General features: G+C 37.6%; 1 protein-coding gene across 1 annotated transcript; it reads left to right on the plus strand.

Annotated features, from left to right (window-relative positions):
• Positions 1–854: 854 nt before the first annotated feature.
• LOC107560139 (calpain-1 catalytic subunit-like) lies at positions 855–22,511 on the plus strand. The gene is made up of 20 exons (XM_016244223.1): positions 855–1,121; positions 1,876–1,945; positions 5,270–5,388; positions 10,761–10,834; positions 11,078–11,249; positions 11,790–11,873; positions 12,784–12,869; positions 12,950–13,027; positions 13,759–13,934; positions 14,077–14,336; positions 15,034–15,045; positions 15,149–15,357; positions 15,478–15,514; positions 15,624–15,698; positions 15,784–15,829; positions 16,256–16,317; positions 17,748–17,816; positions 18,568–18,646; positions 18,768–18,884; positions 21,999–22,511. Exons 1-20 carry the CDS (start codon positions 936–938, stop codon positions 22,064–22,066), a joined length of 2,079 nt encoding a protein of 692 aa, XP_016099709.1. The 5' UTR covers positions 855–935; the 3' UTR covers positions 22,067–22,511.
• Positions 22,512–22,648: the final 137 nt, after the last annotated feature.

Genomic DNA, 22,648 nt, shown 5'->3' on the forward strand with positions numbered 1-22,648 from the left:
TTCGACCCTGTAGTTGTGCTTTTTTTAATATATAAAAAAAAGGGTGTCGTTGATTATCCAGTGAGTAAAACATAACTGGCAAGAAATTGGCATTAATGTGTTCATTGGCTTGACAATCCACAACTGAGAAGTAGAACTAAAACTGAGGCCATGGCATCGCATTGCCATCTAGTGGTGAACGTGTTATTTCACACACACACACACACACACACACACACACACAAGTTTGTTTTTGTGAAAAGTGGGGACATCCCATAAGCGTAATGGTTTTTATACTGTATATTCTATCGCCCTACACCAACCCTACCCCTAAACCTACCCCTCACAGGAAACTTTGTGCTATTTCAGTTTTTCAATGCACTCCATTCTGTGTGATTTATATGCGTTTTGAAAAGTGGGGACATGGGGTAATGTCCTGAAAAGTCACCTTCTCCTTGTAATACCTATGTCATACCCTTGTCATTATACAAATTGATGTCCTCAGTTGTCACAAAAACGCGCGCGCACACACACACACACACACACAGCATATGTAGATTTTTCTTGAATTTAAATTCCCCAGTGTATAAATGTCAGAATATATATTTTTAAAGGACGTTAGAGATTCAGCAACACCTGCATTATCTTTTCTTTTTGTCCCAAAACATCCATCAATGACTTGGTGTTTTGGTATCGATGCGTTCGTTTGCTAATAACAGACAATTAACTTAATTTAGATCGGTTAGCAGTCCAGGTAACCAGCTAGTCGGACATTATCAGACACGGCTCAAGTTTCTACGCCTCCCAGGGGCGCTGGGGCAGTAAATTTGAGAGGGTGGGAATAGGGTGGGATGTGCTGCTGCTCCAAACTTTTCTAAAGCTCAAAAGCTTCCGCACAGGCTGTGACAGTACTACCACATCTGATCCTCCTGGATCCTCCTTACTGATCTGTAGAGATGTCTGAGTTAGGTTCTTTTGACAATCCGGTTAAGTTCAAAGATCAAGACTCTGACGTCCTGCTGCAGAAGTGCCTCAGCTCTGCAGTTCTGTTCTCAGACACGGTGTTTGCAGCGAACCAAAGCTCCCTCGGTATTCCTGTGGATCCTGATCCTAAAAAGGCAGTGAAGTGGCTGCGCCCAAAGGTAACTTTATATATAACTAAAGTATGTAACTACTTTGAGAATAGTCTGTTTTGTCATTAGCATAATTTTATTTCAGATAATTTCCCCCCCCCCCCAGAAATATATGTTACAGGTTTAGATTATTTATATACACTGAATTTACAGCTAATTTAATTGATAAAAATGTATAATAGCATTCATCAGCCATTAAACATTAAAGCAAAAAGGCTGAAAAAATTGGGGCATTTCTCAAGGTGAAGTTGGTCAATAACTTAGATGTTTGGAATTAATAAAAAAAAATACCCAAGTGTGCAGTGAGAAGATATAAAGGGATTGTCCACCCAAAAATGAAAATTCTGTCATCATTTACGCACCCACCAACCTGTATGCATTTTTTTCTTCTGCTGAACACAAAAGAAGATATTTTGAAGAATGTTGTCAGCTAAACAGTACTGGTTCTCGTTGACTTCAATTGTATGGACAGAAAATTCAATGGAAGTCAAAGGGAACCGAAGCTGTTTAGATATTCTTCAAAATATCGTCTTTTGTGTTCCACAGAAGAAAAAAAGTCATACAGGTTTGAAATGGCAAGAGGGCGAGAAAATGATTTTTAATTTTAGGGTGGATTATCACTTTAAGACAGACAGACCTTGTACCTGTATATTTCTTGTACACATGCATGTGTTTTCAGATGTCCTCATCAGCCCATCCCATGTACTTGCAAATTGTTTTTGGCTCACACCCATCTTTCTTCCCCACCTCTCCCCCTCTTCAGGAAATCACAAGTAATGCTGTCTTTGTTGAGGGCACCATGGGCACCACCGATATCTGCCAGGGCCAGCTGGGTGAGTGTACGCTTGTGTTAGCGCACAGTTGTTCATATTTTATGCCAGGATAATGGGATAACGCCTTACTGCACTTCTCAGAAACCAAATCACCCGAAAGCACCCTCAAGGCATGAGCGCTATCAGTGAAATACCCGTCTTTGGCAACGCTCCCACTCTTCCTCTCCTTATCATGCAGATGCCCTCCCCCCCATCCTCTTCCACCCAGATCTTTCTCATCATGCTTAATGTACTATCCCAATTCTGCCCCTGTAGCCTCGAGACACTGCGCTGATTTTAAAGCCTCCTGCAGAGTCTCTGCTGAGAGATGCAACATGGAGCCGCCGCAGGCCACTCACATCAAAAACATGACAAATGTACTAGAGACAGGGAGGGATGAAAGCAGAGGGAAGAAGGAGGGAGCGAGAGGTCGTATTGGCATCATCTGTACACCCCTCCCGCCCCCCATTTCCACCCACCTAAAGAATAACAATTATTGTGCACAGCGGGTATTGCTTTATTGTTTTGCCTTCTCTCCCTCTCTACATATGGCGTTGATTTGGTGTTGATGGAAAGTGTTTTTGTTGATGTGTCAGTGTTGGCGAGATATTCAACATTTACATGCTCAGCTGTATTCTATAGTTTGGCGTTTCCCAACCTTTTTTGTCTTACGTACCCCCAAAGTCTCATGAGAAAGGGTCAAGTACCCCTTTATCAACACCTGACCAGAAATATGTGCCTTTTCAACTCATATCAACAAGGTATACAGTATATCAAGTGAAATCATAATTTACATTAATAAGTTAATATGATGTGAAAGTCTTTGTTACAGACATAAATTTAAATCTGTTAAAAATATATATTGCTTAATGAGTTTAGTGTTTTATTTACCATGCATTTTGATGCATGTGCCATAGTAAAACCAGTACCCTTCAGAATCAAAATAAACCCTAAAAAGTGCAGTATGATAAAATAAATAATTCATGACTATTATCAAATACCTCAAAAACATTAAGATTATGCTCTTTTCCAAAGTCTTGATTTTGTTTTGGGGGTGTACTAGAACAGGCTCTCATACTAGGTTGTTGGAAAAACACATTATTTTTCACATATTTTACATTATTACAGCACCTCTCTCCCCAGTCTGGCATGAACTGCTCGAAAAGTTCCTGAATCAAATGAAGGCCCGCCTTCTGAAACACAAAATGTGCTGTGATTGGTTAGCTGGGCCAGTGTGTGTTGTGATTGGCAGCACTCGGCGCCTGGTCAGGAAATGTCACGCCCCTTACCATAGCCGCCTGCGAGCTTCAGTGTAAATATTGCGTCAAAATCAAATCAATTTGAGCGTGATTTAAACCCGGATGATTATAATCACTCTAAGTTTGTCTGTCTTGGGTAAGCTAGCGTGTCTCTGATATAGTGATAACACTCGTTGTCTTCTCTAGTGCAGCTCAACCAGGTCTCGTCCCATTCGTCGATATTTGTGATATCACAAATCCCGGAAAATATGCGTTGTAGTCCAAACAAGTCGTTCGTTGTAGTTTTTGAAAAGTGATTTCTGTTAAATAAAATATCTCCTTCTGAATTGGACTTTGAGCTTTGTAACTTTGCAGATCTTTTTTTATGCTCAAACAGCAACATTACAGACTAACTAAAGGTAAAAAAATGAAAAAGCATAATAGGACCCCTTTAAAAAAAATATTGCTTTCATTTTCAGTTTATTAATTTACAGTTTGTATTTCCCAAGTAAGTAAGTAAAATAAATGCACATTTGCATCTTTATCAAAAGCATTTTGCATTGCAAAATTGATTTTCTTAGAAATTAGGCTAACTCACTCATTAGCCACTTTCCCACATTAACCATTGTAAATGTAAAAAATGGCTTCTATTACTGTTAAGATGCCATTAACTCCAAAATACCGATAAACTCTGTGATGCCAATAATTGGAAATGACCTTTAAATGCTGCACTGTCCTCTTCATCTGCACAAAAGCGCTTTAATTTTAATTTAATTGCTGTGTCTTATATTTCGAAGGTTGCACCCTCCAGAGGTCACATTTGTTTGGAAGCATACTGTTAGTCAAAAGTGAAACACAAAACACACACAGAAAACAGGGAACACTGAAACACACACACACACAAACATGTTCTTCGTCACACAGAACCCTGCATGCATCTCAAGTTTTTAAGCTTTTGCATTCCACTCTGCTGCTTTTCCATTTTTTTTTTGCAAACTGACACATTAGAGAACTTTATGACTGGCCTAATTCAGACTTGTTACATCAATGTGTCCAAACCTCGTACATGCTCATACCAGCAGTCTTGTGTTTGTTCACATAAAGCATCAAAACAGTAATTTACCACAACTTCTCATTCCAGCAAACTGCCAGAATGGATTTACCAGTATTTCTCAAAAGGTCCTGTTCACACATGATCTTTAAATAGTAATTTATCGTTAATTTTCTGGAAAGGGCTGACTCCCTTTTTGTATCCCCCAAGGATACAATACCATTTAAGGGGTATCCCTAGACACTTGAGTTGAAATACCAAACAATATCGTTGTCACGGCAACATCTGGCTATCATTTATTGCGAAATCCAACATTTCTGACTTTTCTGAGTTTTCTTGTGTTGGTGAAACACATATGCAAAGAACTTTGGGCCTCTTGCATCAAAGCAGGCAAATGCTTTGCTTAAATACATATAATTACATACTGGTAAAAAAAATGTATAGCCTGAATGCACTGTAAGTCGCTTTGGATAAAAACGTCTGCTAAATGCATTAATTTAATTAATTTATTTTTTCTTAATTTAAATCATGAAGTGTGCATTTGCCGCTTAGGATTTGGATGGCCTCTCTAAATAATATATGAACATCGCAATGCATCACTAGAATAAAAAACGAATGTAAATAATCTCATTTGAATGGAAATCTACCCAAAAAAATGCCTTATTCTTTGCACTTCAAGCAGAAATTTTAATTATTTGTTTTCAAGTGACTTTCCACATTAACGTATCCAGCCCTTTTTCTTGCGGTCTGAAGATTAATTGGACGTACTCCATTGTAGAGCTCTGTTTGGTGTCATTCCTATGGGAGCTGCCGTGTTAAGTATGTTTTTTATGAAGTGTTGTCACGCCGAATCCATTTCTGTTTTCCCCACACGGGGCAAACGGACAGCTGTTACCTGTTACAGAGGAATGTCACTGTGCGTGAGACAGACTGCGTGTCTCCTGCTTCTTCAAAGCCTGAATTTCCACATTGTGTTTGAGGCTGTGGACATATGTCAAGAATATTGATGGAATTGATGTGTTGTTTAACAGAGCCTGTTGTCGTGTCCTGCTGCAGGTAATTGCTGGCTGCTGGCGGCACTGTCCTGTCTCACCATGCACCCGACTCTGTTTGTGAAAGTGGTTCCATCTGGACAAAGCCTGAGTGAATCCTACGCTGGCATCTTTCGTTTTAGGGTAAGGGGGAACAGGAAACCTAGATTAAAAACAACAATTATGAGACACTTCTGAATTTATGGGCTTATTCTTTAGAAATAATAAAATATGTCATTTTTTCATCCACAATTGCTGTTTAATCAAATTAAACTGAGATTAGTAAATAAAATGGGTATAGGGAAAGTGTGAAAAACCCCATAAATCTTACATAAAGGGGTCCATTTTTATAGTCCAAGTGGGGGTCTGTGAGCGATTCGAATCTGTCCAGAGTTTATATCCTCGTTTGAATGTCTTCTGTGTAATTATGCGTCTGGATTTACTTCTAGCTGGCGATGTAGTACGTCCAAGGGAATGGTAATTAGAATCAGTCGTCTTTCTTTGACCTTACCATCCCTAACAGCTGAGGCTCATTCCAGAAACAGCTCCTGTCATCTTCCTTTTGTCCCTATGACATGTACATCTGCAGGCCCCTCCCCCTTTAAACACGCACCACCTGGGCAGAAGTTATCATAATTCAATTGTCTGTTTTTCATTCACAGAGAAGGAACATTGCGTTTCTGTTTGTTCCCATGTTGTATATTTGTTGCAGACCCCTTCAAAATCAGCTTTTACCCTCTAGGTACTATTCACTTGGTCCACTAATGATCTGATTAGAATCATGCTGGTCAATTAAATCCAAAGTTTGGAATGACCACACCTCTTAAAATGATCCTGGAGTTGCAAACTCTCATGTTTCAGTGCTTGCCTACACATTTTCCACAATTACTGATAAGAAAAAAAACACAGAGAGACCAGAATAGTCTTTATTTTGTCCACCCCTCATGAATCCTGTCAGCCTTGTTATGTAGCAGGAACCTCCAGAGAGATACACTTAAAAAAAGAACGCTGTGTTTATAGCCTGAAAAAAAGAGGCCCACTGTGAGGCTCAAGACAACATGGAAGTGAACTGATTTACTGGAAGAAGTGAAGGTGGGGGTAGTTTGTTCATCTAATCCTGGGGGGGGGGGGGAGACAATTTGTGTTCATAAAATGAGGGGCATTACTGAATGAGCTATCTTTTTAAATAAGTTCCCTTTTCCGCTAAATACAGCAGCAAAATGGGGTAAGATGTCTGGGGAAGTCGTGGCCTAATGGTTAGAGAGTTGGACTCGTAACCCAAAGGTTGTAGGTGGGGGGAGTGACTGTACAGCGCTCTCTCTCCCACCTTCAATACCACGACTGAGGTGCCCTTGAGCAAGGCACTGAACCCCTAACTGCTCCCCGGGCGCCGCAGCAAAAAAGATATGCCATGTTCACCCAAAGATTCTTTTATTATTTACATTCCCTCATGTTGTTCCAAACCTATATGACATTTATGACTATTTTGCGAAACAGGAAAGAAAATGTTTTGATAAATATTGATAAATAAATACTGACTAAAAAATTATGGACCAAAAAAAATCTATCTTTTTGGGTGAAATTTCACTTTAGGTTATCCTCAAGACAGAGAGAAATGAGAGAGAGAGAGAATGAAGGAAGGAAGGAAGGAAAGAAAGAAAGAAAAATGCACATAATTATATTGCTGAAAAAAATGAGGAAAAAATATTTCTTAATGCATAGACCTTTCACAAATTGTTATTTTTGCATTATTTGCATATGAAAACGGTTCAAATTAAGCTTTTTTTGAAATGTGAAATCTCAATATACATAATACTTTTTGCAATAGTAATAGTTTGAATATCTTGTGCATATTTTTTGCTTTTGGGGTGGAGTGCAAAGTTTACTATAATTATGAGTACTGACACAGTTTACCCCGAAGTATACACTTTACTTCACTACCATTTTAGGAAAAATGCTTCATTCGATAATTCTTTAGGCTAAAATTAAGTTTTTATAGGATTTTTTAGATTATAAAAAAACAAGTATGGTATGATATATTTTCAGACTAAGATAGGTTTACTGACAACATTAACTTGTAGAAAATAAAACAAAATTAAAGCAAAACAAAACAAAAAGCAATTAAAGCTGTTCACTTTCTCATACTCATCTCTCAAGCTGTTGTATATAATGAGCCCTTTCTAAATATATTGTATATATGATAAATAAACTACACATTTTACTCACCTATTCCTCAGGGTTTATTAATGGTTAGAGAGTTGGACTCGTAACCCAAAGGTTGTAGGTGGGGGGAGTGACTGTACAGCGCTCTCTCTCCCACCTTCAATACCACGACTGAGGTGCCCTTGAGCAAGGCACTGAACCCCTAACTGCTCCCCGGGCGCCGCAGCAAAAAAGATATGCCATGTTCACCCAAAGATTCTTTTATTATTTACATTCCCTCATGTTGTTCCAAACCTATATGACATTTATGACTATTTTGCGAAACAGGAAAGAAAATGTTTTGATAAATATTGATAAATAAATACTGACTAAAAAATTATGGACCAAAAAAAATCTATCTTTTTGGGTGAAATTTCACTTTAGGTTATCCTCAAGACAGAGAGAAATGAGAGAGAGAGAGAGAATGAAGGAAGGAAGGAAGGAAAGAAAGAAAGAAAAATGCACATAATTATATTGCTGAAAAAATGAGGAAAAAATATTTCTTAATGCATAGACCTTTCACAAATTGTTATTTTTGCATTATTTGCATATGAAAACTGTTCAAATTAAGCTTTTTTTGAAATGTGAAATCTCAATATACATAATACTTTTTGCAATAGTAATAGTTTGAATATCTTGTGCATATTTTTTGCTTTTGGGGTGGAGTGCAAAGTTTACTATAATTATGAGTACTGACACAGTTTACCCCGAAGTATACACTTTACTTCACTACCATTTTAGGAAAAATGCTTCATTCGATAATTCTTTAGGCTAAAATTAAGTTTTTATAGGATTTTTTAGATTATAAAAAAACAAGTATGGTATGATATATTTTCAGACTAAGATAGGTTTACTGACAACATTAACTTGTAGAAAATAAAACAAAATTAAAGCAAAACAAAACAAAAAGCAATTAAAGCTGTTCACTTTCTCATACTCATCTCTCAAGCTGTTGTATATAATGAGCCCTTTCTAAATATATTGTATATATGATAAATAAACTACACATTTTACTCACCTATTCCTCAGGGTTTATTTTTCTGAAGCACAAAGTGGTGAATGAACCACTGCGGGTGTAATTATTACTGCAATTCTATTTGTTTCAGAGAGTTCACCTTGACAAAGCGTGCACTAAAGCAAGCCACTACAGCTCTCGTGGCTTGTGTGATGTTGTGTGCGTGGTTGTACACTGAGGTTAGGTTGTGTGATAACACCACAGTTAATTAAACAATCAAAACATATTAGCTCTTATGGAAGGTTGCTCAGCGTTATGTAATTATTATGCCATTCTCATATAATTTCCTTCTGCCTGCCATAGTATTACATTCAGAGGCTAAACAGATGTGCAACATGACTTGACCTGATCAAGGAGGGTTAGAGAGGACAGGAAAGAAAGAAGACACATCAAAAACTGAGTGACAGGAGAGAAATGAGAAAACAAGGAGGTAGAGGACTGTTGATTGGTGGACGATTCTTGAAATGTCTAGACTTGTTACTGTAGCCCAAGGACATGGACACAGACACATGGACATACACATGGTGCTACCTGCAGGCCAACAGGTCCATACCTGCCTGTCTAATATCACATAAAGTCTTTCAAATTCATTCATATAGTTATTACTTTAATAATATTTGATAATGACTATTTTTCACCATTTCTGCTGCTGTGCCTGTATGACTCTTAGGCACTATACAGTTTGAAAGAAATTAACACTTTTATGCAGCAAGCATGCAGTAATTTGATCAAAAGTGGACATTTCTAATGTTACAAAAGATTTCCATTTCAAATAAATGCTGTTCTTTTGAACTTTCTATTCATCAAACAATCTTACATTGTTTTTATATATCATAGTTCCCACAAAAGTATAAAGCAGCACAGCTGTTTTTAACAATGATAATAAAAAGAAATGTGTTTTGAGCACCAAATCAGCATATTAAAATGATTTCTGAAGAATCATGTGACACTGAAGACTGGAGTAATTGCTGCTGCAAATTCAGTATGCCATCAAAAGAATAAATTATATATTTAAATATATTGAATTATAAAACCATTCATTTGAATGTTAATATTTTCTGCATATTTTGATCTACGTAATACAGCTTTGGTGAGCATAAGAGATTTATTAAAATATATACAGTGGGTACGGAAAGTATTCAGACCCCCTTAAATTTTTCACTCTTTGTTATATTGCAGCCATTTGCTAAAATCATTTAAGTTAATTTTTTTCCCTCATTAATGTACACACAGCACCCCATATTGACAGAAAAACACAGAATTGTTGACATTTTTGCAGATTTATTAAAAAAGAAAAACTGAAATATCACATGGTCCTAAGTATTCAGACCCTTTGCTCAGTATTTAGTAGAAGCACCCTTTTGATCGAATACAGCCATGAGTCTTTTTGGGAAAGAGGCAACAAGTTTTTCACACCTGGATTTGGGAATCCTCTGCCATTCCTCCTTGCAGAGCCTCTCCAGTTCTGTCAGGTTGGATGGTAAACATTGGTGGACAGCCATTTTTAGGTCTCTCCAGAGATGCTCAATTGGGTTTAAGTCAGGGCTCTGGCTGGGCCATTCAAGAACAGTCACAGAGTTGTTGTGAAGCCACTCCTTCGTTATTTTAGCTGTGTGCTTAAGGTCATTGTCTTGTTGGAAGGTAAACCTTCAGCCCAGTCTGAGGTCCTGAGCACTCTGAAGAAGGTTTTCGTCCAGGATATCCCTGTACTTGGCCGCATTCATCTGAATGGCTGCAATATAAAAAAGAGTGAAAAATGTAAGGGGGTCTGAATACTTTCCGTACCCACTGTATATATATATAATATTACAAAAGACTATTATTTTAAAAAATCTTACCAAACCCAATTTTTTTTCTCTCAATTTTTTTTTTACATACTTTCATACAATGTACATCAAGTACATTGACCCCTTTAAAACAGAGGAAATATACTGGTCAAAATGTTGCAAAACTGAGATACAGAACAGTAAAACAGTCCACTTTTTTGGGTACATCAACACCCAAATATGCTTGAACAGAGCAAATGTAACCCTGTTCTGTCTCTCTCTCTCTCTCTCTCTCTCTGTGTGTGTGTGTGTGTGTGTGTGTGTGTGTGTGTGTGTGTGTGTGTGTGTGTGTGTGTGTGTGTGTGTGTGTGAAGGTGAGGCAACACACCCCTCCTCACACCTGAATAAGTCTGAACGCCGCTCCATCCCCAGCTCCTCAGCAAGGCGCCTCTGGTTTCACTTCTCTTTCTTTCTCCCTCATTCGCGCCAAATCTCAAGACCCACTCGCTCACCTGCCTGACTCAGTGAGAGAGGGCCGTCTGCTTTTCAGCTACTCTCGCACCACCAACGAGTTCTGGAGCGCCCTGGTGGAGAAAGCTTATGCCAAGTCAGTTCCAGCATATGTGTCCTTGACTGTGTGGGCGTGTGACTGTTCATTAGTGACACCGCTCAAGTGACGGCCATTGTTCCTTTGTGTTATTTAAGGACTGATATTTTTGTAAAAAACATCCAGTTGTGATAAATTATCAAATGCAATTTACAGATGTAGAATAATTCATGTAGAATCAATCCAGTCAATAGAAGCCCATTAGTAATATTTTTGTGTGTGTGTGTCTGTCTGTTCATAAAGGCTGATTGGTTCTTATGGCAGTCTGAAGGGGGGAATTATCTCAGAAGGAATGGAGGATTTTACGGGGGGCATTGCCTACTCCCTCCACGTGTCTTCCCGGCCCCCACGCATGCTCTGGAGAGCCATCACTGCTTCCCTGGCCAGGAGCAGTCTGCTTAGCTGCTTCATACAAGTATAGACTCATATTCACACAGGCACAGTGACACACACACACACACACACATACACTACCATTTAAATGTTTGGGGTCAGTAAGATTTTCTCTTTTATTTTTAAATAAATTAATACTTTAATTCAGCAAGGATGCATTAAATTAATCAAAAGTGACATTAAAGGCATTTATTATATGACAAAACATTCCTATTTCACATAAATGTTGTTTTCTGAACTTTCTATCCATCACTGTTTCCACTGAACTGTTATCAACATTGAAAATAATAATAACCAGCATATTTGAATGATTTCTAAAGTATCATGGGATACTGAAGACTGGAGTAATGGCTTATGAAAATTCGGAATTAAATTATGCTTTAAAATTTATTATAACAGAAAACAGTTATGTTAAATTGTCATAATATTTCACAAAATTACTGTTTCTACTGTATTTTTGATCAAATAAATGTTGCCTTGGTGAGCATAAAAGATGCATACAATATAAAATATGCATGACTGTATACATATTAAACACGCATATGTTGTGTTTTGTGTGCAGGCTGCGAGTGTGAAGGAGATTGGCACTGTGACATCTGAGGGTCTTATCAAAGGTCATGCCTATGCCATCACTGATACAGATAAGGTATGAATATAATACACACATACACATACACATGATTCATGATTTGAAGAACATAAACACTGAAGAAATCACACAAAGAAAAATAATAAAGAATAATTTTTTTATGGGTTACTTTATTTTAGAGTGTTCTTTAATATGTGTTCCTGGAGCACAAAACCAGTCTTAAGTCGCTGGGGTATATTTGTAGCAATAGCCAAAAATACATTGTATGGGTCAAAATTATTGATTTTTCTTTTATGCCAAAAATCATTAGGATATTAAGTAAAGATCGTGTTCCATGAAGATATTTTGTAAATTTCCTATTGTAAATGTATTAAAACTTAAAAAGTAATATGCATAGCTAAAAACTTCATTTGAACAACTTTAAAGGCGTTTTTCTCAATATTTAGATTTTTTTGCACCCTCAGATTACATATTTTCAAATAGTTGTATCTCGGCCAAATATTGTCCTATCCTAACAATACACCATACCATACACCAATGGAAAGCTGATTTATTCAGCTTTCAGAAGATGTATAAATCTCAATATTGAAAAATTTACCCTTATGACTGGTTTTGTGGTCCAGGGTCACATATAGTAAATTATACATAATTACATGCAACTAATCCTAAACCAAACCCTATTCCTGATTCTAATTCTAAGTACATGTTCTTAATTAATCTTACTCAGTACTTAAATGTATAATTGCACTTAAACAGGGACACTTTAAAATAAAGTGTAACTTTTTTGGATTGTGAGATTATTTTCATTTAATTGATTGAAATATGACCTGAACATTTTGGTGACAGTAAATGAGTCATCCAACTAGTGACTTTAACAGCTTTTGGCAAACATCTGTGCGTGTTAGTACCCTTGAGAGCCTAATGTACACCGCATATGTTCTCACATGCTCTGTTTGTGTGTGTGTAGGTCCAGAAGGCATCTGAAGAGGTCTTACTGCTGAGGCTGCGTAACCCCTGGGGGTTTGTTGAGTACTGTGGACCCTGGAGTGACAAGTGAGAAAGACCTCAGCAGCTCATTTTCTTACCATCTCAGGGCTGCTAAAGACTGCACATTTGTGTTTGTGTGTGTGCAGGTGTCAAGACTGGGATTTTATAGATAATGCTCAGAAGGCCAGACTTGAGTTGGCCAAAGTTGAAGATGGTGAATTCTGGTAGGTAAATGTACACTGTACACAATTCTTCCTGACACATTTCCATAACTCACACAATCAGAATGTTATCTTGGGACATGCATAGAAACGTTATTATTTGTATATGAAAACATTTCATGTCAGATAAATTGTAAAAAAATAAATAAAGTGGCTTTAGTAGCTCTGCAGCATGCTAAAAATAGAAACAGGCTGCTCATCAACTGAAGACGCAACTGGTACTTCCAGTGTAGACAGCACCATTGATTTTATCATGGGAGTGATCTCCTCACACACACACACACACATCTCTATCGCTGTCTCTCGCTATTGTTGAGCACTCGCCAAACAGGAATCAATTAAATGCCAAGAATTATATAACACTGCTAATATAATAACTCCAACTGCAGTCAGCGCATTCCTTAATAGGCCATTCTGTTAAAGGAATAGTTCACCCAAAAATGAAAATTCTGTCATCATTTAGTTGTTTTTTTTTCTTTCTGTTGAACACAAAAGAAAATATCTTGAAGAATGTAACCAAACAGTTGACGATAACCATTGATTTCCATGGCTCCCGTAAACTGGTTACCTACATTCTTCAAAATATCTTCTTTTGTGCTCAACAGAAGAGAGAAACTCGTACAGGTTTGGAACAGCTTGAGGGTGAGTAAATGGTGACACAATTTTCATTTTGGGGTGAACTATCCCTTTAAATCTGCCTGTATCTGGACTTCATAAGCATTTATATTTTTTAGGATTGGAATAGAGGACTTTTGCCGGCTGTTTAATACAGTGGAAATGTGCAGTGTGAATCCGGACTCTATGTCGGGGGAGGCGAGTGATGACACAGCCACCCCGTCCTGGACACTGAGCTCACATCAAGGCACCTGGGTCCCAATGTGCTCTGCAGGGGGCAGCCGACGTTACCCCAGTAATTTCATGTTTGTTAACGAATACAGTAATAAAGTAGAAGTATTTTCACTATTATTTATTTGCTCTAAAAATATTTGTACAATCTAACTACTTCCTCAACATGCTTCCTCATCACTTATTCTACTTATTCAATCCTGCAGGATCTTTCTGGAAAAATCCTCAGTTCCAAATGATTCTGTCTGAGAAAGATGTGGATGACTATGATTATGGAGAGGATGAGGAAGGGGAGGAAGGAGATGGAGAAGACGATGAAGAAGGTGTTGTGGTGGCTCCTATGAGCAAGACTGAGAAACAGGGAGAGAAAAAGAAGAAGTGTACGGTACTGGTGGAGCTTCTCCAGAAATACCGCAGACAAAAAGATAAAGTCCACTTTCTCTACATTGCATTTCACATCTACAAGGTGAGAGATTAGGACCCCGTTACATATTATATAAAACTTAGAGGTGCATTTTAGGCCAGGCCTCTAATACAGTATGTCTATAGTATCATAGTAATGTATTTTCATACTTTATGATGCAAGTCATTAAATGAATCATTATTGATGTATAGAGTGATGCAAATGACATACTTTTAATAAATTTATATAATAATTAATTAAAATGAAGACTGGAGTAATGCATGTGGAAAAGTCGGCTTTGCATCATAGGATTCATTTACACTTTAAAATATGTTGAAATAGAAAACCGTGTCATATGCTATTTTAAATTGTAATAATACTTCACAATATTACCATTTTTACTGTATTTTGGATTAAATAAATGCAGCCTTTGTGAGCATAAGAGACGTCTTATAAAGACATTTTAAAAAATGCTATACACTGTACATACTGTGTGTGTATGTACACTATATACAAAATATATAGGCACATACAAATACTGTCACATATGTTGTGTTTTGTGTGACGGCTAAATCAAAATTATTTAATAATTAAAAATAATTTTAATGTGGGAGGGACAAAGAAACAATTAGCTCCATTTTCATCTTTGTAACTTTAGCTTTTTTATTTGTTTAATGCATATTTGAAAGGTTTTTTTCCATAGCAAATTTATTTAGCCCTTTTTTTCTCTCTTGTCTTACCTCTTCATTCTCTTTTTCAGGTTCCCCCTGAGGTGAGCAGCTGAATGAATATTAGCTAGCAGCATTATCTTAAACACTCATCTAAAACATTTCTTGAGACATACAAACACATTTTCACATCTTCTCTACCCTTAGCTGCAGGACAAACCAGGATCTCTGGACCAGCAGTTCTTCTCCAACAACCGTCCAGTTGCTCGCTCTGGAAAGTACCGTAGCATTAGGAGCGTGTGGCGGAAGGTGCACTTAGAGCCTGGCAGTTATGTCATCGTAGCCTCCACCTACAGGCCCAACCAGCAGGGGGAGTTCTTCCTCCGTGTTTACACCAAAACCGGCAACATACAGGGGTACAAAGAATGAAAAACATCTCATTTCTATCTGTTCTGCATTGTGATTTTGGCACAATGCTGTTTACAGTATGTCTGTCCAGCAGTTAACCATATAAAAGTTTCAAATCTGCTTTATAGGTTCCAGGATTTCCCCTGCATCAACAACTACTCTGTGGTAAGACATCTACCGACTGAAATGAGAAAGAAGAACAACCGTCTGTGTCTGTGTGATAATATTTTTATTTTATGTGTGTTTGTGTGTGTGTGTGCTTGTTGTTCCATAGATGGTAATGTCAAAGCCAGTCTTACCTGAGGATTTGTTTAGAGTGCAGAAGTGGTTTGATGAAAAGGCTGGATCAGTAAGCATCTCAATCCCTTCCAGTCACATTCTAGTATGAGAAAGCAAACATCTCCAAATGTGTCTTTATGTTTTTTACTTTCCAGGATAGCAGAGTGAATGCTGTGCGGTTTATGGATCTGGTGAACTCAGGTCAGGATGAACACATTTAGCACCAACTGTCACCACAGGGATTGTGTACAACATTTAAGCAAACATACTTACTGTACCACAAATACCCACAAGGTGGAAGTGTTATGTAGCTTCTCTTACAAGGTAGTTAAGTCGGTGAGATGAATTCCAGCAGCATGTTGCTATACATTCATCTACAAACCCAATTCCAAAAAAGTTGGGACACTGTACAAATTGTGAGTAAAAAAGGAATGGTATAATTTACAAATCTCATAAACTTATATTTTATTCACAATAGAATATAGATAACATATCAAATGTTGAAAATGAGACATTTTGAAATGTCATGCCAAATATTGGCTAATTTTGGATTTCATGTGGGTCACCATGTCATAATACATGACTCGCTAAACGTATGCTTTTGGTTCACACTTGTTTCTGTTTTAGTGCTGGAAAAAGACTATGAACTTCCTCTGGAGACCTGCAGACAGCTCATCTTTGGGGAAGATGTATCCTTCTCCCTGTAGCTAGCTATATATATATATATATATGAATGAAGAGTTTATTTGCAAAAACAGATGTTTTGTGTTAGTTGGCTTTTTTTTTTTTTTTTTACTTAATCAAAATAACCCATCTGCAGTTTCATTGAGATTAATTGGTATGCACAATGAAAAACCATGATTTTTGAGAATTGTTAAAAACTGAGTTATCTGCTTTTGCAAATGAGCTCTTCATATAAATATATATTTTAGTCATTTAGCAGACTCTTTTATCCAAAGTGACTTACAAATGAGGACAATAGAAGCAATCAAAACCAACAAAAGGGCAATAATATGCAAGTGCTGTGACAAGTCTCGGTTAGCCTAACGCAGTACACATAGCAAGGTTTTTTTAAATAATAAATATAAAGAAAAACAAGTAGATAGAATAGAGAATGCTAGTGTTAGAAGGTATTTTTTATAAAAATAAAACAAGTCAAAAGAATAGAAAAAGAATAGAGAATGCTAGTGTCAGAGGCTCTCTCTCTCTTTCTTTTTTTTAAAGAAGACAAGTAGTAAGAATAGAATTAGAATAAAGAGTTCTAGAGTTAGAGGGCCAAATGAAGATGGAAGAGATGTGTTTTTAGCCATTTCTTGAAGATGGCTAAGGACTGATCTGCTCAGATTGAGTTGGGCAGGCCATTCCACCAGGAGGGAACAGTTAATGTAAAGGTCTGTGAAAGTGAAGTAGTGAATAAATATATATATATATATATATATATACAGTGGCATGCAAAACTTTGGAAACCCCTTGCAGAATCTGTGAAAATGTGAATAATTTTAACAAAATAAGAGAGATCATACAAAATCCATGTTATTTTTTATTTAGTACTGTCCTGAGTAAGATATTTTACATAAAAGATGTTTACATTTAGTCCACAAGAAAAATAACCACATTCAAAAGTTTGAGAACCCTTGATTCTTAATACTGCGTGTGGTTACCTGGATGATCCACGACTGTTTTTTTGTTTTGTGATGGTTGTTCATGAGTCCCTTGTTTGTTCTGAACAGTTAAACTGAGCACTGTTCTTCAGAAAAATCCTCCAGCTCATGCACATTCTTCAGTTTTCCAGCATCTTTTGCATATTAGAACTCTTTCCAGCAGTGACTGTATGATTTTGAGATTCATCTTTTCACACTGAGGGCAATTGAGGGACTCAAACACAATTATTAAATAAGGTTCAAACATTCACTTATGCTCCAGAAGGAAACACGATGCATTAAGAGCCATGGGGTGAAAACTTTTTGAATTTGAAGATCAAGGTAAATTGTACTTAATTTGTCTTCCGGGAAACATGCAAGTGTCTTATGTTGCTTCCGAAGGGCTTTCACTTGAAGGAAAAAAATACATGTATATTATTCTTCCATTCTTGGTTGATATTCTTAACGGCTGTGTGTAGACTGGTGGCAGAGGCCGTCTGAACAGAGCTCAAGCAGAGAAGCTGCTCACCTCCCTACGCAATCTGCAGGTATCTTAGTTCTCGTGCGTGAAAAGGTCACTCTCAGCTTTGGCACAGTGTTAGAAAGAGCAGTGAGGACACTGAGCTGTGGCAATTATCAGGTTGTGTTAGGCTACATAGAGCTCGTCTTGCACAGACCAAAAGACCTTGAAATGTTGTTGCTGTTGTTGTTTATCCTGTTTATGAACTCATTTGCCTCAGTGCTCTGTGCCAGTGTCATATCGAAAACTTTTTGAATTTGAAGATCAAGGTAAATTGTACTTAATTTGTCTTCCGGGAAACATGCAAGTATCTTCTGTTGCTTCCGAAGGGCTTTCACTTGAAGGAAAAAAATACATGTATATTATTCTTCCATTCTTGGTTGATATTCTTAACGGCTGTGTGTAGACTGGTGGCAGAGGCCGTCTGAACAGAGCTCAAGCAGAGAAGCTGCTCACCTCCCTACGCAATCTGCAGGTATCTTAGTTCTCGTACGTGAAAAGGTCACTCTCAGCTTTGGCACAGTGTTAGAAAGAGCAGTGAGGACACTGAGCTGTGACAATTATCAGGTTGTGTTAGGTTACATGGAGCTCGTCTTGCACAGACCAAAAGACCTTGAAATGTTGTTGCTGTTGTTGTTTACCCTGTTTATGAACTCATTTGCCTTAGTGCTCTGTGCCAGTGTCGTATCGGAGCAAATTCCCAAACACTGGCTTCCTTTCAAGAAAGCATGGAGAAATTATTGCTTGATATTACAATTCATGATTATTTTCCCCCGCAGTCTATCTTTTTCCAGTTTGATGAGGATTCATCAGGAACCATGAGTCCATTTGAACTCAGTTTGGCTCTGAATGCTGCAGGTGATCACATACATACGCAAACACCACTGTGTTAATATACAAAGGGAAAGTTAGAGTCTCTACACTCCTCTGCAGCACTCACGTTCCCTCCCCCTCCTTCTGTGTCTGTTTCTGCCCTCAGGTGTGGAGTGTGACAATGTTGTGGTACAGTTGTTGTGGGAGAGGTTTGGCGCTGGTGAACAATACCTGCCTTTCTGCGGCTTTGTGTCTTGTGTTGCCAGACTGCAGGTGCTCTTTGGTAAGTCCGTGACCAGAGAGTTCTTCCTATCCATTTTGCAACACTATCCTTATTTAGCAACGCTGAAGTAAGCTATTTTGTGTGAATGTCCGAGACTTCTGATTCATTAGCCTCTATATGTACTAGAAGAATAACAAAGTACTTCCATTCTTCATCAACAGTTCACAAAACGCATACAGACAAAATGTTATAGTCGTTTAATTTATTCAGCATCTGGACAAATTTGTTTCTGGAATGATTCCTAATTTGAAATGCAGCATACACTACTTCAGAGGTTTGGTTTCAAAGAAAGTAATGCTTTTGTTCAGCAAGGATGCGTTAAACTGATCAAAAGTGACAGTAGAGAAAGTTCGGTTACTAAAGATTTATATTTCAAATAAATGCTGTTCATTTGAACTTTCTATACATCAAAGAAATCTGAAAAAAAAAATTATTACAGTTTCCACAAAAATATTAAGCAGCACAGTTGTTTTTAACATTGATAATAATAAGAAATAATAATAAAAAGTACTAATATTAATAAATGTTTCTTGACTACCAAATCTGCATATTAGAATGATTTCTGAAGGATCATGCGATACTGAAAACTAAAGTAATGGTGGCTACCGAAAATTCAGCTTTGCTGTCACAGGTGTAAATGACATTTTAAAATATATTTAAATAGAAAACCGGTCTTTTAAATTGCAGTAATGTTTCACAGTATTACTTTTTTTCAAAATAAAATAATTGTGGCCTTAGTGAGCATAAGAGGCTTCTTTAAAAAAAAAAAAAATGTAAAAATCCCAAACTTCCCAAACTTTTGAAGGGTAGTGCGTGTTCCTTTATAATATATATATATATATATATAAACACTCAATGGTCATGTTATTAGCTACACCTGTTTAATATCCAAACAGCCAATCATGCAGCAGCAATTCAATGCATAAACGCAGAAGTTGGAATGAGGAAGAAATATGATCTAAGTGACTTTGACCATAAAATGATATTTAGTGCAAGACAGAATGGTTTTAATTTCTCAGAATCTGCTGATCTTCTGGGATTTTTGTGCACAACAGTCTGTAGAATCTGCAGAGAATGGTGTAAAAAAACATACACACACAAAAACATCCAGTGAGTGGCAGTGCTGTGGACAAAAATGCCTTGTTATTCAGAGAGGTCAGAGGAGAATGACCAGACAGGTTCAAATGTATGGGAAGGCGGCAGTAACTGAAATAACCAGGCATTACAGCTGCACTGTGCAGAAGAGCCCCTCTAAACACACAGCATGTCAGATGTGGCAGTGGATGTGCTACAGATGCAGCAGACCACGGGTTCCACTCCTGTCAGCCAAAAATAGGACACTGAGGTTACAGTGGGCACAAACTCACCAAAGCCTGTCAGTAGAAGACTGGAAAAACATTGCCTGGTCTAAGGAGTCCATTTCTTCTGTGACATGCAGATGAAGGGGTCAGAGTTTCTTGTAGACCAGGGCTGTCCAAACTCAGTCCTGGAGGAGTTTAGCTCCAACCCTATTTAAACACACCTGAACCAGCTAATCAAGCTCTTACTAGGCATAGAAACTTCCAGTCAGGTGTGTTGAGGCAAGTTGGAGCGCAATTATCAGGTTGTGTTAGGCTACATAGAGCTCGTCTTGCACAGACCAAAAGACCTTGAAATGTTGTTGCTGTTGTTGTTTATCCTGTTTATGAACTCATTTGCCTCAGTGCTCTGTGCCAGTGTCATATCAGAACTGAATCGCAAACACTGGCTTCCTTTCAAGAAAACATGAAGAAACTACTGCTTGATATTACAATTCATAATTCTTTTCCTCCGCAGTCTGTCTTTTTCCAGTTTGATGAGGATTCATCAGGAACTATGAGTCCGTTCGAACTCAGTTTGGCTCTGAATGCTGCAGGTGATCACATATGTACACAAACACCACACCCTGTGTTAATATACAAAGGGAAAGTTACAGTCTATACACTCCTCTGCAGCACTCACGTTCCTCCCCCCCCCCCCCCCATGGATCCATCCTGTGGGAGGTCCAGGCCTAGAATCTCTGAGCATCTTGTTGAACCCATGTTATGATGAATTAAGCCATTGTGAGGAAAAGAACACACAGAATTTAAAAGCTTAAAGGATTAGTTCACTCAAAAATGAAAATTTGCTGAAAGTTTACCTACCCTCAGGCCATCCAAGATGTAGATGAGTTTGTTTCTTTATTGGAACAGATTTGGAGAAATTTAGCATTGTATCACTTGCTCACCAATGGATCCTCTGCAGTGAATGGGTGCCGTCAGAATGAGAGTTCAAACAGCTGATAAAAGCATCACAATAATTCACAAGTAATCCACACGATTCCAGTCCATCGATGAATGTCTTATAAAGCTAATAGCTTGTAAGTGAATAGCTTGAAGTGTTTGTAATAAATAAATACATTATTAAGAAATGTTTAACTTCAAACTATTGCTTCCTGCTAAAATATGAGACCACCACCATCCATAATATTGTTTCCTCCAGTTAAAAAAAAAAAGCGTTGTTTTAACTGAATCAGGAGAGAAATATGCACAAGTCGAGCACCATTTATTAGTGAAAACAGACCGAAACGGTTTTAAACAAATATATTGGTAGAGTTTGATGTGAGAGAACAACAGGAGCGTGGGGATTTTAACTGGAGAAAGTGTTACTATGGATTTTGGCCATAACCAAGTGATGGTTTAAAGTTAAAATGCCTGAATGATGAATTTGTTTCTTAGAAACACACAGCTTTTTTACTTCACATTAATTCACATAAACTAGAGTAGTGTAGATTATTGTGATGCTTTTATCAGCTGTTTGGACGGCACCCATTCACTGCAGAGGATCCATTGGTGAGAAAATGATGTAATGTAATTTGTACATGGAAGTAAGTGCTCACCAAAACCGTTTGATTAGCAACATTTTTCAAAATATCTTTTATGTTCCACAGAAGAAAGAAAGTCACTCATTTTTGGATCAACCTAAGTGCGAGTAAATGATGATGGAATTTAGATTTTTGGTTACATATATCTATACCATGTATGTATAATATAAGCGTATATTTATTAATAATGTGCACAGCACATTCCCTGAATCATTTCTCTGGTCTTTGTGCAGTGGCTGCTCAAGCTGTTGGCTGTGTGAGCCTGTCCAGACCCGACACCTCAGCGGGACAGACCTGCTAGGCCAAGACTACTCTGACGTCATCCACCTGGGCCTATGTCTCCTACATCTCCCCCTCTTCTATCTCATTTGTGATTGGCGGACCTTTGCCCTACAGTTGCATCCACCCACTCACCGCTCCATCAGTTGGGGTCTATGACCATGTAGGGAGGATACAAAACAGGCTTTCGCATTTCATCCCCCTCGCCCCACCCTAACACAATGTGTGTGTGTATTTGCATTCATAATAAGCAAAACATCTGAGATATTTTAATAGGAATATTTTACTTGTAAATGAACATTCTGTCATCATTTACTCACTCCCATATCATTCCAAAGCCATATGACTTCATTTCTTCTGTGGAACACAAAAGAAGATATTTAGCAGGATGCCCAAGCTGCTGTTTTAATGAAAGTGAATGGAGACCAGGGACAGTCGTGATCACCATTCACTTTCATTGTAAGGAAAAGAGAAGTTCGGACATTCTTCTAAATATCTTTTTTAATGTTCCACAGAAAAAAGAAAGTCATACGGATTTGAAATAAAGGTAAATGATGAAAAGAACAATGCATTTGAATCTATATTTCAAAAGAATTACAGCACA

This window comes from Sinocyclocheilus grahami, unplaced genomic scaffold (assembly GCF_001515645.1).
Source record: "Sinocyclocheilus grahami isolate Dianchi unplaced genomic scaffold, SAMN03320097.WGS_v1.1 scaffold712.1, whole genome shotgun sequence".
NCBI classification, from domain to species: Eukaryota; Metazoa; Chordata; class Actinopteri; order Cypriniformes; family Cyprinidae; genus Sinocyclocheilus; species Sinocyclocheilus grahami.